Below are 17985 nucleotides of genomic sequence, written 5' to 3' on the forward strand. Positions count from 1 at the left end.
ATGATAACATGAAAATTATATTAGGAATGTGGAAACATGTCATTAACTTTATGTTAAGTGACCAAAGTAGGTCATATTAGTGTATCTGAGTAAACATGTGTTTGCCTGTGGAGAATGAAGGGCATGACAGGAGTAAGAGAATGTGGGGTCCTTATTTCTCCTAACAGTCCACTCTCAGTGATTCGGATATTCTCTAAGGCAGTATCTATTTTCTCTGCTGTGCTATTACTTCCCGAGCCCTTACCAGCAGAGCTAACAATCTTACTTGTGCTAACATTTTGTTCAAGGCATTATACACCCTTTCTATCAGGCTTTTCCAAATTCTTCCAGCCTCTTTCATTGCCCAAGGAAGTTTTATCTTTTAAAAAATTCCTTCTTGATTATATTAATGAAATTCTCAGGAAGATGAAGAGATAAACTAGTGAGGTCATTCCACCATGATTAATTGGCAACATCACCCACCTTGACAGGTGAACGTGTTAGATCAGGGACAACTTGACATAAAGTATTTCTGAGAAAGTTTTCTATAGCAACCAGCTAAACAGAGTGCATTAGCCCATTCAGTCCTCTAGGAACTGCTCTCCCTGGAATCTCTACCCTGATCCCTGTATCCTTCCCACGAAAGCATTTAGAGTTTTATTTTGTAGATGGGAGGTTCAGCAAGGTAAAGCATTGCTGGGCAACATGGGGATGCCCTTCACTTCCTCAGGGCTGTATAGTGGGGGGAAAGCAGTGAAATAGACTGAGAGAACTTGGCTTTGAAATTCTGCCTCTGCTACGTATTAACAACTTCACTTCAAGTCCATTAGCTTCTTTAGGTTTCAGTTACTTCATATGTAAAACTTAGACCATTAGACATTATAGGATCCAGAAAGGAGTATTTTCTTCCTTCACGGAGTTAGGGTTAAATTTAATTGTGTATATAAAAGCAGCTTGTGAACTTTAAAACTTAAGCCTGTATCCAGTGGCAAATGCAGTCTGCTCCAGTCTGCATAAGGATACTCTTGTATCTGTAGGACTCTGATTCTGAGCCTCTTCTCCAAAAACTCAGTCTGACAGAAGTCTCTGACTCCGTTTGAGACTGGCTAACAGACTCAACTGTTGGGCTGTCATATTGGTGTTGCATGAGGTGGCGAGCTTGGCTCTCTCTGGTCACATTGCCATATAGCATCTGCTTGCTAAAAGGAGGCAATGTGACTTGAGTAATTTAATATTTTTATGGCTACAACTCAGATAATTAAATATGAGTGGTGATAGCTGAGGATTCAAATAGTGCCTCCCTGAGTTCTCTTAGAACACGTTGAAGATAGTCCTGAAGATTATTTGGCAATAGCATAATAAGAATGCTTTGTTTACCTCCTGCCTCACTTTCCAAGAGCTCAAACCATGCTGCCCCTCAAAAAGAACATTAAAGTGCAGAAATTTTGAAGGGGCATTTACAGTACAAGAAAATAATCTTTGAAAGAGACCTTGATTCATGACCTAGTTTTAAAAAAAGATAATTTTCCTTCTCTATCTACCTTCCTTCATTCTTCTCTCCCTCCTCCTCTCCCTCTCTTCTTCCCTTTTTCTTCTGAAGGGAGTCAAAGAAGAGAGCACCATAAGAAAGAGGTAAATTAGCTGTTAAAATATGCGTTTGAGCCTGGCTGGTGTGGCTCAGTGGTTGAGCGTGGACCTATGAAGCAAGAGGTCAGGGTTCAATTCCTAGTCAGGGCACATACCTGGGTTGCAGGCTTGATCCCCAGTAGGAGGCGTGCAAGAGGCAGTCAATCAATGATCCTCTCTCATCATTGATGTTTCTATCTCTCCCTCTCCCTTCCTCCCTGAAATCAATAAAAAATATAGTTTAAAAAAATGCTTTCTAGAGGAACTAGGAAATAACTTAAGTAAAAACAACATTCCAAGCCTTGTATGAACTTGGAGTTAAGTGATTTCTAGCTTCATGATTCCAAAGGAGAAACACTTTTTAAAAATAGTTATTTATGCTGGTCAGCTGGATAAGGAGAACTAGAGCTTATCTTAAATTCCACCTTCAAAAGCCTTATTAGGGAGTATATTATCATTTTTTTTCACCAGAGTCCAACATTTTAATATGGATTTATGATGGCAATTTTGAGCTCATAAAATGCATATGAATAGGGATGGATTAAATGCTACTGTATAAAGAAGAGGTTTTTTTTTTTTAGTTGCATGAATTAAAATCAGTGAAAGTGCATTTTAATTTTAAAAATGTATGTAGAGCTGGTTGATTTATAAAGTAAAACTTATTTTTTAGAGGTGGAACATTACAAAATTAAACATCCTGGCATCAGGAAGAACTTTGAGATGTAGCCAAGGATGTGAGATGCCTTCACCGGCTGCATATCCTGCACGATGCAGGGAGTGGCATGAACATCAATGCTCTTCTAGGAATGAGCCCTCTGCCATTCAGCACTTCCTCCTACACAGCACATAATTATTTGATGTTTGTATCAATAACTGTTAAGTATTATAGGATCTGAAAAGTCTTCAAAGTAGAAAAAAAGATTATTTTTAATCATGATAAACTTAGTGTGCTTTATTGTGTTATAATTTCTTGAAATCATGCATATAATATACAATATAATTTTTTGATATCTATGTATATGTGCTAGTTCTCTCTATTAACTTGAATGATGACTACATTTTCTGACAATGTTGAATAAAAGAAAATTTCATGTATTTCCTAGTTGAAATAACTCAAAGCCCTGAAAAATTCATGGCTATAAACGGGTCTTTTACGTTAGAATTAAGGGCCAATTCAACCATATGAAAACTAAACCACTTTCTAAAAAGATATGATAAGCCATATACTTCTGGTTATGGGTAGGAATATAACAGCACATACTCAATGATAGGTTTTATATATTTATAGATGATAATTTAAAGTGACATCATAACCCAACTTTATACATTCATTCCACTGCTTATAATTAAATCTGTAGTATTGCATCCTATCACTCCTTTTTTTCTTCATTCATTTGTTCAATAAACATTTACTGAGCAAGTAGAATATGCTGGGTGGGCACTGTGCTGGACACAGGAATACTCACACATGGCACTCTGTACTGTGATGATCTTTGTGGGGCAAAGGAAGTGGGGAGGGTGATAGGAGATGAGGCCAAGAGACAGGGGATCTAAACGAAGCCTTCCTCATTCAGCTCTGAGAGAGAATAACCCTCAGCTGCAGCTTGGTGTGGTGAGAAAGGGGCTTTCTAAATCCCAGAACTCTCCCGTCCCTGTTGAGAACCAAGCCTGGTTAAGTCAGGTCATCCAGTTTTATTACAAAGCTCTCAATGGAGAGACAGAGGAAACCAGATAAGGGCCGTTCCATCCAATAAGGAAAAAAGAATTTTCCAACTTTCCACTGTCTGTTGCAGGAGCCCCATGACATTTTTATAAAGATACAATAGTCTTGCCAAACTTTTCCTTCTTTTAATGGAGAGGGTGAAGGGAGAAAAGGGGAGAAGGCGAGAGAGAAATACTACTCTGGCTAGATGCTGTCCAGGTCAAGCCCTTTTGCATGATCTGTGGGGGGAAATCTACTCCAATATGAAGACCAGTTTGGGATGAGCTGAAAATCTGATGATGTTCATCTGATTAAGTCCCTCAATCCTTAACAAACAGAAGATTTAAAATGCCTCTGTGCATCATTGAAATTCTAGGTGCACTGAGGTTTGATTAAGTCGAGAGTGAAAATAAAGGGCAAAAACGTAGCCTGCTACTGCACAGACAACTCAGTGTGAGGCTGGGACATCAACGTTCTGTTTATCCCTAAGGCTGGCGCAGCAATGGCTTCAAAGTTTGATGGTGTCTTTTTTTTATTCTTTTTTTTTTCTTTGTATTTTCCCCCTCTCGAAAAGACTTTGAGCAGCAGGCTAATGGATCCCCAGCGGGGTGCAGAGACAGCAGAAAGCAGGGGAATCAGATGTCAATGTGTTCCTCCCAGACACCCTGCTAGGACAGAGCCAGCTAACCGGGGCTTCGGTCCTCCCCACCAACACGCTTTGCTGGTTCCCTGCCCACTCTGGGCTCCCTATATGCTTCCTGATTAAAATGCTGTCACAGATAAATCATGACTTCTGCCTGTTAGGACCATTTTCTTTTTTTAAGAAAAGTTTGGAACTACAAGATTAAAAAGATGAGCAAGTTCTGGAGAATTATATATTCATCTATAAACATGGCACCTCTCCCTATTATATAACTTCTCTGAAGTTGCCTTCCCTTTATTTCTATATTTTTATGCATTTTCTGTCAGTCACTTTCAATCAATCACTAGAGTACAGAAGTAATTTCCTGCTGAGCAGACAGGTGGAAGGCGGAGGAAGAAAGGGTTCTCCTTGTTTTATCTCAGCATAGTCACAGAGATAAGGGTTTCAGTTTTAGAAGCAATGGACACCCAAAATGAACCGGTGTAGTTTCTGTGAGTTCCCATCCGGGCACACAAATAAGTAGCTCTTCAGGCACCCGAGACTGGCCATTATCTTGACCCTTTGCTTGGAGGAGAGACCAAACTCCGCAAACTGGAGCGCCAGCAGAGAGGGTGTGATCTATTTTGCTATTTGACATGCACAGCCCTTTCAGAACCATGAAGTAAAACGGAATGATCCAGTGAAAGCAATGAAGTCAAAAGCTGTATTAAAACCACGTTAGTATCTCTGCCTCCCTCACCAAACTCGGTTTGGTCTGAGGGGGACACCCAGCGTGGAGGGCCCTGCCAGACTGCACCTCTCCACTCTGCTCCACCTGCCAGGGGACCCAGTCCTCCATGCAACATCCTCCGGCGCTATGAGCTTTCTTGTCACCAGAACCGACCCCATCTTGGGGTCGGGGCCCTGGCCATTAAAATAAATGAAAGGGACAGTCTTTGTGTGGTATACATGATTCTCTATCCCTTTGCCCTCTGCCATGCTGACTTAGCAAGGCCACAGTGAATTCTCATGCTCTGTAATTCAGACCATATCATTTCAGCTTTGGGATCTCTGCCACCTGCATACTTTTTCATTTGCCTTCTATCCTCTCGGACTATGTATTGTTGCACTTTGATGTTCAAAATCCCAAAGGACAACCCGAGCTCCTGCAGACATTTTGCCTCAGCAATTAGTGTCACATCAGTGACTCCCCTGCTTGGTGAGTCGCTTCCAAAAGATTTGATGTCTTCACACTAATGGTGATTTCTTTCCACTGAGGATTCCATTGCAGTGCTGAAGTGCCCACCGTTAAGTAGGATTATCTAGTTCAATGATGAAAAATACATTGTGTGAGATGGAACAAAATAGGGACCCTCAAAGAGGATAGTTAAAATCACTCGACAAAGTTCCAGTTTGTGGGCTCTTTGAAATGTTGGTTTTAAACCTTGTGAAAAATTTACAAGTGAAACCCATGAGATCCTTTTTAAAATTAGCCATGATAAGGAATTTTAAAAAGAACATGGTTTTCATGCTTTGTTAACTGAGAAGATACAGCAACAGGTGTAAAATAAATTTCTTTTTAAAAATATATTTTTTATTGATCTTTAGAGAAAGAGGAAGAGAGAGGGAAAAAGAGAAACATTGATGTGAGATTGGAATATTGATTGGCTGCCTTGTGCACGCCACCTATTGGGGATGGAACCCTGACTGGGAATTGAACCATCAACCTTTTGGTACATGGGACGACACCCAACCAACTGAGCCACATTTGCCAGGGCTAAAATACACAGCTCCTTTTACACACCTCTGTAGAATGCCATGGCTCTTTCCATTTAGTTTAATAAGAAAAGATAATAGGAGAACTATCTAGCAGAGGTAGAGAGGCCATCATACCAAAACTAAGAGTGGGGGTGAGCAAGAGACAACTCTAATTTGGTGGTAGTGCCACTAACATTTCTATACGTTAATTTACCTGAGGATAAAAATAGCAGGTATCTAACCTTATGGATAAGTGGCAAAGTAAAACAGATGTGAAAAGTCAGGAATAATAAACAATGTGATGTGGTAATATTGCTCTCTAAATTCTGGAAATTGTTATTTTCAGTTTAAACTTTCTTATTAACCTAAAGATTTCAAAGTGTTCAATAGGGAGTATAAAATAAGCTCAGATGATTGTGAATCAGTAATTAAACAATTAAATTAACATGGAAAAGCATATGAGAGTTCTTTCCAGCATTTACTATAACCAATCACATGGGAAGGGGTATTTACTTTGGGTTCATTCCAAAGTAGCTTTGCAAACCAGTACCAACAATTTATCAGCTCCACAAATACATGTTTTCATCCTCCTAAGCTTTACCTACATAAAAGGAATCTATTAATTGCAAGAATAATTTATTCATGCCATTTATTACTTAAGTGTGCACAAAAAAACTGAATATCATAAACAAATAACTTAACATGCACTGTCAAGGTCAGTTTAGCAAAGGAAGATCTTCCTGACCCAACAGCTGCACAGCTTACTCAGAGATACCAGGATCAAGGATGAGAGGAGAGGACAGAAAGAAAAGAGAGTTGAGGATCCTCTTATAATTAAGGGTACATCATTTTTGATTTTTCATCCAATCTTTCATTATTAAATAAAACTATATTCCAATTATAATTAATCTACTTTAGATTATTTTAAACTTTGACTTTATATGATTATATATTGAATAGATAACATAAAACAAAAAATGAATCTACTTTTGTTATTTATAATCATTAAAAAATTGCATTTCCATTTTCAAGACAGTATTCTGTGTGTGTGTGTGTGTGTGTGTGTGTGTGTGTGTGTGTGTTTAGGTTAATGTGACAGGACTCAACAGTTCCTAAAAGTGCTAAAACCAAGTAGTAGATAAGCCTGAAACTTAATGATTGTGAGGTCCTTAAAAAACAATACTGTGCCTTTAATGGAGTTACACAGAGTGAGAAAGTAAAGCAGTTTTGCTTTCCCTGCATGTGTTTCTCATTTGAAGTTAGAAAAGAAGTTCAGTCTGATTGAGCTAGGTGGGGGGTAAAGAATTTGCCAGATTTTACACATGAAAGCAAATGCTTAGAAGTGGAATTAAAAGTCAATGTACACCAAACCGTTAATGTTAACTGATGCCAGCCCTAATCCATACTCAGAAAGTGGAGGGTGAACATTCACAGCCCATGGCACGTGTCTCCTTGCCAGGAGCAGGTCCCGAACACCAGAGCCAGAAGCCGTTAGCACATCTTGCTCAGCATTCAGTGGTCTGCGTTTGTCATATGCATCTCGGAGACAGGGATGTTAGGATGGAAGGGGATTTACAAAACTCCATGGCCCAGACCATGGGGTCAGAGCAGAAAACTGTGATTCATGGAACCCTCATGATATTCATGAAGGTAAAAGAAAAATTGTAAAAAAAAAAAAAAAAAGAAAAAAGATTTTCACAGCCAAATGTTTGAGAAAGTTAGAGTTAATCAAGGTTAAACATGTTTCTTTCCTGAAGGACTTCTCCCAGGCTTCAGTATTTCAATGTGCAAGGGAGATTCCTAGTTATTGGGCCTGAGAGCCCTCTTTGAAGAGGTATCTATTAGGCTATGGCTACATACTATGTTCCATGGGGCACAGTTTGAGAAACACTGAGAAAAACATTATCATCCCTGAATTATAAATGAGGGAGTTGAGGTTCATGAAGATTATGTCCTCAGGTCTCAGGCTTCTAGGCCAACTTTCTCAGGGCGTGACAAAACATCTGAGAAAAGGTCCACTGTAACCACGGTTCTTAGAAAAATACATACCCGAAGAGGCTCCTAAAACTAAAGTTGCAAGTATGCTACATACCCTCTTCTGGCCCAGTCAGGGCACACAGACCCTCCCGAATCATGAGTACCTGGTACAGAGGCATGCAGATGCTATCGATCCACTCCAGTTGCAACCGAGGCAGTTCATCCTTCCGGTTCCGATCAAAAATAGCCTAGGATGGGGGAGGAGAACCTTGTTTTATTATATCAGACAGTTTTACAGGTGCTTTGTCAACTGCTTTGCCACAATGATCCAATTTTTACCAACCAAACACTTCACAAATCACAATCCATCTTTACACGTACTTTCTTTTCTTTTATCTATGATGAGAAATAAAATATTTTCACCTCTTTTTATGAGATTTGTAAGTGAAGTTATTTGAACTTTACAGCACGCAACTCCTTGGGGCCAAAATCTGTCTCCAGATACAAGTAACTGCCACTAAATCAAGTCATCAGGTCACTGGGAATTGGGTACAAGTTTTATTGCCACCAAACTGATGGAGGCTTTTATTTTTAACCGTGAAAGAGGGTGGGATAGATCAGAAAAGGTACTTGAAAACCAATTCATTTTAAATAGGAACTATTCGTATTAATTTTTCAGGGTGGGGTGTTGATGTGGCAGTTCTGTGTGTTCTTCAATAAGGTTCTGTCTGTCAAGAATAAATTCCTAATTTTTAAAATCTATCACTGAATGAATGATGGTAGGAGGTACCCATTCTCTCCCCATCCCCAGCTTTTAAACTTTATGGTGTTATAATGTTTAGAAAAGTTGGCTATGTTTGTGAGAAAAAGAAGTGACATATATCTAGGTAGCAGGTCTGAAAAGGGAAACCATCAGTAGGAATTGGAGGGGTAAAATGCATTCCTTGACCAAATACTGCCATTTGATGCCAGGGAGACCGTCCCTCCCTCTGTTCTTAAGGGCGAAGGTCAGGGTCTAAGAAACAACTGACCTTGCCCCGCGTTACTGTCTTTCCTCTAGATCAAACGTGCCATCCTATCATTTTGGTGCTCACATAGGTCATGAGGGCAGATTCAGGCCACCCCCTTAGGAATGTAAACTGGTGCAGCCACTATGGGAAACAGTATGGAGGTTCCTTAAAAAATTAGGAATAGAGTTCCTATATGACCCAGCAATCCCTCCTCTGGGTATCTACCTGAAAAATTTGAAAACATTTATTCATAAAGATATATGTCATCCTATGTTCATTGCAGCATTATTCACGGTGGCCAAGACATGGAAACAACCCAAGTGTCCTTCGATAGATGATTGGAAAAAAGAAGCTGTGGTACATAAATACAATGGAATACTACTCAGCCATAAGAAAAGATGAAATACTGCCATTTTAGACAATGTGGATGGTTCTTGAGAATATCATGCTATGCAAATAAATCAGACAGAAAAAAATCAAGAACTGTATGATTTCACTTACACGTAGGATATAAAAACAGAAAGCAAAAAATAAAAAAAACTAAGACTTTTTTTTAAAGGGAAAAGCTTTTATTTGAAAATAGATATGTGGCTGAGAGAAATTTGGGTTGAATTAGGTTTTACACATTAACTATGTATTCCAATTTAGTATCTTTATTTTTATAACCAAATTTGGTGACACCAAATTTGTTTTCAAAATAAAAGCATATTTAAAAATCAGTATACATATATGTTGCTTTGAAAACTAAAATAATTGGTGGGTGTTTTAACCTATTCTGCACATTTTATATAAATGAAAACATATACTATGTGATCTTTTGTGACTGGCCTCTTTCACTTAGCATGTTTTCATTTTTTAAAAATATATTTTATTGATTTTTTTTTATAGAGAGGGAGAGGGATAGAGAGTTAGAAACATCGATCAGCTGCCTCCTGCACACCCCCTACTGGGGATGTGCCCGCAACCAAGGTACATGCCCTTGACCGGAATTGAACCTGGGACCTTTCAGTCTGCAGGCCGACGCTCTATCCACTGAGCCAAACCAGTCAGGGATACTTAGCATGTTTTCAAAGTTTATTCCTGCAACACACATCAGCTGTTCATTCATTTTTGTTGCTGAATGATATTCCACTGTGTAGATGCACCACCTATTATTTATCCAGTTATCATTTGATGGGCATTTGGGTTGTTTCCACTGTTTGGCTATTATGAATATTGCTGCTATGCAGTCTCCTGACCTTTCAGAGGTAAGTAACAGATTAAGGACAGTTAAAATTAGTAAAACTGTCTATTCTGACTTCAAGTAGGTAAAACTGTTTAAGCTAGGACCTAATTCTGCTGCTTTTCCTTGCTTTTAAATGTGAGTAAAGAAAGGGGTCTTAAAATATTCAAAACTCAATGCACAGATTTCCTGAGTTTCCTTGAATCAACTGTGCTGTGCCAGACATTAAAATACGTTGCACCATTATTGGAGCCAGTGGGTTTTTAGCTAACCATTCATTAAGAAAAAAGAGGCTGCCCCCTCCTTGAGGGTGTAATCAAGGCATTTACTAGTATATCTTTTGTATCCTGATGAGTAAAACCAGCACCAGCCTGAGCCTACAGTAAGCATTCTCAAATAATATTTGAATGGATATGAACTGCTGTAAATAGCAATTCAATCAGCAGAACCTAAATCTCCAGGTGAAACTTTTCATTCTGTAATGTTCAAAATTAGAAAATAAAATCTTCAACACTCATTATTTACGACAGCTGCCTGTTCTAGTTTCTCAAGGCTAGACAGCTGGCCTTTAATTCTTTTTTCTGTATTTGTATTCCATAGTAGCCATTGACCACATCTGAAATACCAGCCCTGGGCTCTGAGTTATTCAAATGCCACTCTGCACATCCTCTCTTGTGCCTGCTTGTCCCCTGTGGGTGCTCGGGAAATTCTTGTTAAGTAGCTCACCACTCTTAATCAGACACCTGGGAAAAAGAGTGCTTAGCATCTAAGCTTAATTAAAGTTTTAAACTTTCAGGAGTGCTTCCTTAAATCTATTCTTAATTTCCCCCTTTTCATGTGGTTTGAAGTCATTTTTTTAAAATGTCACTCAAGAGGGTAGAATAGATACATCATAATAAAAGGATGAGCTTACAAAAGGGGTGAGTTTGAGTTCCGATCTCTCCCGATCTCCTTGTTCGAAGAACTCGCTGGTTACGAGTTCGGCCACCTGAAACATGTAAACATTTCCATTTATGGCTATGTCTGATTTATCACCAGACTAAGAAGTTATTTCTGGCTTCTGTGTATGGCAATTATCTTCAACACACAATCATTTAAAAAGCTTATGAGGAAGTACCTTTTGTGCTTGAAGGTTATTATAGAAATTAATCAATGAAACAGATTTCCTTTTCATCAGAAGAAACTGTGCATTGTAATTTTAGATGCATGCCAGTAGACAATTCCCAACAGCATGTATAGCTGGCATATTTGGGATGATGCAAATAATAAGCTAATAAGACTTCTTACATTATTAAAATGTATTTGTTATTATAATTAGCCCACTTTTGGTTGTTTCTATGTAGATTCTTTACATTGTTGCATACTTTTATCTTAACCTGGTTTAATCTTGCCCTCACAAAGACTCCTGAACTGCCTCGCCCTACCAACATCTGTGTGCCTCTGGAAGGAGTAACCCTGGGCGCACCCCTGCTTTCTGCTGGGAAAACCAGTTGAGGGGCAGGATTAATGCTAGAGTCTCTGCTCATACCAGACTTTTACAGTGTGTCATGATATAGTCTGAAGAACGTAATTTGCTCTCCAGGCTGTCTGAATCTATGTACTACAAGTGTTCATTTGTGGCAGGTTCTAGTTGGTCTGAGCACAATTAAATGACTATTCTATCCCAAACCATAGATATTTATCCAAAGCAAGGACCTGTGTTTTCCTCTTCTCATCCATTAGTGTGGATGATCAGAAGTTATTGACCATAGTCAAGCTAAAGAACTCTTTTCTGAGTCCTGTGCTTCTAAGGATAGCTTTGTGGGAAGCAAATTGATATACTAGATAAGTGTTGAACAGGTATTTGCAACAACACTGTGGTGTGCATCTAGAAAATCTCTGAGATGAGCTAGCTGGATTTACAAAATATTGGAAGAGCAGAAAAAACCCTAGACAACCAGATGGCAAGAAGTCCTGGATCCCCAGACTAATTTTTCCCTGTTCTAGGCTCTTATAAAGGTGAGGTTCTTAGGCCTGGTGAAGACTTGAATGGCCTAATTTTGGTTAAGTGCATAGAATGAAGATAATTACCTAAGTGTACCTTTTAAGAGCTTTGTCAACCATAAATCATAGCATTGATAAAACATAAAAACATCACACACACACACACACACACACACACACGCAGAAATCTGAGAGTAGCAAGTATACAGTCATTTATAAAGAAATAGAATATTTAGCCAGTTCAGATTTTAAACATTTAAAAAATTCAACAGCATAAAACTAGTTGGAACTGACTCAGTATTTATGGGACTTGTTTCACTTCTCTGCTCTCCAGTCTCTGCCACTACCTTTCACTTTAGTGCTCAGGCCCGTGTCCTTGTCTCTGGCCTTTTAAAGGAAGAAATGGTCCCCTCAGGGCCTGGCTTTATTTATTCAGTCCCCAGCACTCTCCCTCAGACTGCTCTGAGGTGGGTCTTTTACACTGAAGAACACAAATGTACAATCAGGTCACTCAAGGCGGGAGTCCTGCATAGGTCTGTAGCCCCTGAAAGGCACCGAAATTACAACAAAATCTTGTCCTGGATCTTTCTAAAGTGGTCCTGGGTGTCCCCCCTGTGCATCTTTCACAGCTCAACTTGTACCACTGTGTTCTTTGTACTTAAAAACCCAATTAGGAGCATTAAGTGGCTCCTGATTGAATTTTGTATTAAAGAGGGCAATTGAGATGCTAATCAGGCCTTGGGGGATCACTGGGGAAATCCACATGCTTACCATCATGTTTGTGAGGAAGGAAAAGTGGAATAGACACCAGTAAAAAAAAAAAAAAATTAAGAGGGAATTAAAAAATAAACAAAATTCTAGGAAATTAGAAATACATTTATGTTTTTACGTATTCTTATTTTAAAAAGATTTTTAAATTGATTTTTAGAGAGAGAGGAAGGGAGAAGGAAAGCATGAGACATCAATTGGCTGCCTGCTGCATACCCCCTACTGGGGATCCTCTCTGGGAATGGAACCTGCAGCCCTTCAGGAAACCTTCCGGACATGGGACAGTGCCCAAACAGCGGAGCCACACCGGCCAGGGCCATTTATGTTTTTAAAAGAAGGTTTTATTGTTTTTATTCAAATGGTTCCTAAAATCATGGAAATGATATTTTTAAAATACTTTAACCTATTCAATTTAGAGACAAACAAATGAGATCTCCAATGTAGAGGTGTGACAAGATTCTGATGGAAACATTTGGAAAAACATAGCATTCGAATTTATTTCCTTGAACTCTTGAGTTTCTGCATTTATCAGCAAAGTTCACATCCTAAAATTAAAATAATATTTACACCAGTGACCAAGGAGACCATCGACAAGTGGCCATTGGCCTCTTTGGTCTAAAATATCAAGCAGAAACTTTTTTCCTTCCTAGTACTTAGTCCTGTCACTTTCCTGCCCCCAAGCGGCTCCTGCTCCTTTAGTTCCTTCTTGACATGCATTTCACTGGGGTTTCTGAAGGCCCTGGCACATCATCCCTCACCCCTTCCCTTTCTAATCTTCTCTATTTTTCCCCTGGCCCCCCTAACTTTCTCCCACTCTCCAACTCCCCTTCCATCCCTACCATGGTGCCCCCTCCCTGCCAGGACTACAGTTCCCCCAACACCTGGAAGAGCCACCCACCTCTTCTCTGCAGTTTATTCTCAGATTTTACTGCATGAGAGGCCTTCCCACACTGGGAAGTGAAGGGTGGGCAGAGTTGTAAAAATAAGCTACTCATCCACACCAATTGTGTGTTTGGGGTGCATCAAAAGCTATGTTTTGGGTATGTGTAGGTCTTTAATGTGCTTCCAGGCCTGATGTAGAGACTGGAAAATATCACCCAGAGATCCTGAACTTGGAGCTTGAGCCCATGACTGCTGGGGCATTTGGTCATCTCCCCTGGGGAGTGGGTGAACATGTTTTGCCTTTTGCCTGCAGGAGGAGAATGAATCATATTTTTGGTGATTAAAAGAGCAAATTATGGTAGTCATGTTTTCAATAATTATTTCTGGCTTTTTAATTTCTGGGCACATGGAAGGATTATATTCCCTGGTTGGGCAGGGTTTTGTGACAAGTTCTGGCCAATGAATTGTTGGAAGATGGGGGGTTTCATTTCTACTGCAAGACCCACAGGGCATCTGCTATAGTGATACAGACAGTGGCTGCCCCTTTAGCCTGTGTCCAGAAGAAGGACAAAGCGGTAGGTGCCAGCCCACCCTGGATGCACACATGCAGGAGTCATTTGTTGGTTTCAGCCACTGAAATTTTGGGTTTAGTGGCAACCTCACCTATCCTGCTGGCACGCATCATTTAAAACTGCTGATTGAGACATCCTGTAAAAGAAAGCATAAACTGCTGGGAAGAATGAAGGCTTGGGAGCCTAATGTGCTAAGATTTTAATATCTAGCTCCACCATTTGCTAAGCCTCATTTTTCCCATTTGTGAAATAGGGATAATTACTGGATTAGTTTCTTGGGGCTGCCATAAATTATCACACACTTGGTGGCTTAAAACAACAGAAATTTCTTCTCTTAGGGTTCTGGAGGCCAGGGGTCCAACATCAGTTCACTGAACAGAAATCAAGGTGTCGGCAGGGCCACCCTCCCTCGGGAGGCTGTAGGGCAGAATCTATTCTTTGCCTCTTTCACTGCCAGCATCCCTTTGTTTGTGGCTGCCTCACTCCAATCTCTGTCTTGTCTTCACATTGCCTTCTCCTCCTCTAATTGTGTAATCTCCCCGTGCCTGTCTCCTATAATGCCACAGGTGATGGGGTATAGACACCTGGAAAATCCAGGATAATGATGATGATAATGATAATGATATTGATGGTCCTTAACCACATCTGCAAAGACTCCTTTTTATTTAAGGTAAAGTTTACAGGTTCCAGGGACTGGGACCTGAGATCTTTGGGTTGCCATTATTCAGCCTACTACAGTAACCACACCTACCTCAAAGTGGGTTTTGAGGATTTAAATGAGATCTCACATATCTATACTAATAAAAGAGTAATATGCTAATTAGACCAGATGTCTTCTGGACATCCTTCCGGACGCCCTTCCAGGCAAAGCCACGGTGGTGGGGGCTGAGGCAGAGGCGGCTAGGGGCGATCAGGCAGGCAGGCAGATGAGTGATTAGGAGCCAGTGGTCCCAGATTGCGAGAGACCCACAGGGATCAGGCCTAAACCGGCAGTCGGACATCCTGCGGGATCAGGGGTCCTGTATTGGAGAGGATGCAGGCCGGGCTGAGGGACCCATCCCCCCTCCTGTGCATGAATTTCATTCATCGGGCCTCTAGTATGTATACAGCCATCATTTAATATTCATTATTTACTTATTCAATCAATAAATATTAGTTATGCATTGTTATATGAATGTATCATATTTCCCTAAAATATGAAGTCTTAAGACACCAAGTCACTAGTTTAGACCTCATAGTTCATATAGTATGTGCCTCCTAAAACTTAAAGAGATATTAACCTCAAATACTATTAATAATCAAGGATTTTAAATTGTATGATTATAGCTTGAAAGCTATTCTTGTTTTAGAACTAACATTTTTTTTTGGCAGTGTAACAAGATAGTAAAGGTATGATTTTTGGGATACAAATTAATTTGGATACTGCACACTATGGCCAAAGAGCCCTCTGATCTTGAAGTAGTATTTAAAAAGAAAAATAGAATTTTTTATTTACCTCCTTTGATTTTTTTTTCAGATGTGAAAAACGGAACCTTATGCTAAAACATAATTACCTATTCAAAAACACTATTTTTGAAACTCATGCCTTAAGAAATGGTCAAAGTGTTATTTGGATTTAGTGCGTTAAAAAAATGATCCAGAGTCAGAAATATTATTAGTCAGCGGGAGCACAATAAAGGAAGGCTGGGCAATAAACTATGTGGAGCCTAAGCCTCCTGCTATTTTTTGCACCATGTTAATACCGATGCAAATTGACTGGGGTTTCAGTGCCTGGTAGTCAGGGCTCTGGGAATATTGTCCCCCCCAGTCCCTCCTCTGCTGAGCCCTGCCATTAATCACCACTTGCCTGTCTCGAGATCTCCCACGGTTTGGTCACGGCTCCAAGGTCACAGGCTGTCATTAACATTGATCTGAAAAACAGAACCAAACAAAACAGCCTGAATAATCTTTTGTTGCTAAACAAACCCGTCCTGGATCCATAAATAAACAAAATGGAGCGGAGGCAAGCTCACATCTTTTCCTCAACAAGGGAAGCACTGTTTGTGGTCCCCATGTTTAGCATCTCCATCCTGAGGCCACACGGCTCAGGAAGACAAAGCTCGAATGCTCCCTCGGCTGCCCTTTGTTTTGTCTGCAGCAGATGGAGGAAAGCAAAGCATGCCTTTCTCTATACCTGAGCTAAGCACGCTCCGCCTAAAATAACAAGTAATGGACAATGCTTTGTATTTTTAACTATCAGCAAGGGAGTCAGTATATCATACTATATACATAGCTGATGAATCTAATTACCAGCTATCACTGATGGATGGGAATGGAAGAAAACCCACACCAAAGAGGTGAGGCACATGCTGCCTTAAAAGCTCCTTTTCCTCTCCACCAGGGAGCTAAGATTTATGGGTGAGGCCCACACCGTTTTTCTCCAGTTTCCTGCCTGGCTGCCACCGTGTGTGATAAGGGTCACAAAGAGACATTCAGCTACAGCTTTCGTGCATGTGAGCATGTAAGAAAGCACAGGGAAGATCCGAATCAGATTACGGAGGAGCAGATTTCTATTGGGTTCAACTAGAATGCACACTGAACTGTGGAGAAACTGCAGAGGACAAGTCAAATTGTAGAGAGCTCAGGGGTTTATAATTGGATGTGGTGGGAAAGGGAAAAATAAAACACACTCTTTGTCCCAAATCTGCTTTCTTTGTACTAAGAGCAGAAGAAAGTGATGAAAAGTAATGACGGATCCGGGCTGGGAAACCACATCTTATCCAGTTTCTTTTGGAAGAGAGGGGTGTTGTTACAGGTCAGAGGGCAGAACTGATGTCAGGTGTTAACACTCATACCCCGCCGGTCTCCGGGCCTTGGGAACATGTCTGCTTCCCAGATGGCGGAGCATGCCTAGATGGTGGTGGGCTCTGTGCGACTCCACCAGGAAATCCCTCCAGGGAACAAGCAGAGGGGCTAACAGGTCATTCAGAACACAGCCAGGCGCACCAGCATCAGCAGCCCCCCCCTCGGGAGCCAGGCGGCATCTAATCCCAACAGCCCTGTGCTAGGTAAGCAGTGGTTCTCAACCTGTGGGTCGTGACCCCTTTGGCGGTGGAACGACCCTTTCACAGGGGTCGCCTAAGACCATCCTGCATATCAGATATTTACATTACGATTCATAACAGTAGCAACACTACAGTTATGAAGTAGCAACAAAAATAATTTTATGGTTGGGTCACAACACGAGGAACTGTATTTAAAGGGCCAGAAGGTTGAGAACCACTGATATAGAGAGACACCAGTCTGTTCTTCATACTTGATCTTCTGTAACAAGCACTTCCGCAGCCCATAGTTTGCCTGCCTCTGTACGAGGTGGTCTACCAACTAACTCCTAACTGAATGAATCCTTATTTATCACAACCCTCTGAAGTAGGCAGACCTCCTCTTGCTACACTTATTTTAGGTTCTGCTGGTACCAGAGGGGAACACGACTGTAGGCAATGCATTAGAATTTGCCATCTCTCTCCTGGGCAGGAAATAATCTCTCTAAACTTGCCTATTTTTACCATAACTTGGATGATTACTTAGGTTCCACCTGCTTGAGAATTTGAAACTTAGTTCTCAAATTCATATTCATATCACCATTAATCAGTTAATCAATAAGTTCATTGTGTTTGTGCTAGGTGCTCTACTAATGATAATTCTAATAGCTACCACTTATTGAGCAGGCTTACAGGTAGACATACTATTATTATTTCTTTTTTTAACTATTTTTTAAAAAAATATATTTTATTGATTTTTTACAGAGAGGAAGGGAGAGGGATAGAGAGTCAGAAACATTGATGAGAGAGAAACATCGATCAGCTGCCTCCTGCACATCTCCTACTGGGGATGTGCCCGCAACC

The 17985-nt window shown here is 40.4% G+C and overlaps 1 protein-coding gene across 1 annotated transcript in view; it reads right to left on the reverse strand.

The window, feature by feature from the left end:
* PDE11A (phosphodiesterase 11A) overlaps positions 1 to 17985 on the reverse strand; it is a 282794-nt gene that overhangs the window by 19296 nt on the left and 245513 nt on the right. Inside the window, exons 17-19 of the mRNA XM_005857619.2 lie at positions 15948 to 16011; positions 10810 to 10884; positions 7829 to 7912 (exon numbers count right to left, since the gene is read on the reverse strand). Coding sequence (XP_005857681.1) covers positions 7829 to 7912; positions 10810 to 10884; positions 15948 to 16011 — 223 coding nt within the window. The remainder of the gene's footprint in view (positions 1 to 7828; positions 7913 to 10809; positions 10885 to 15947; positions 16012 to 17985) is intronic.

The sequence above is a fragment of the Myotis brandtii genome, unplaced genomic scaffold (genome assembly GCF_000412655.1).
Source record: "Myotis brandtii unplaced genomic scaffold, ASM41265v1 scaffold112, whole genome shotgun sequence".
NCBI classification, from domain to species: Eukaryota; Metazoa; Chordata; class Mammalia; order Chiroptera; family Vespertilionidae; genus Myotis; species Myotis brandtii.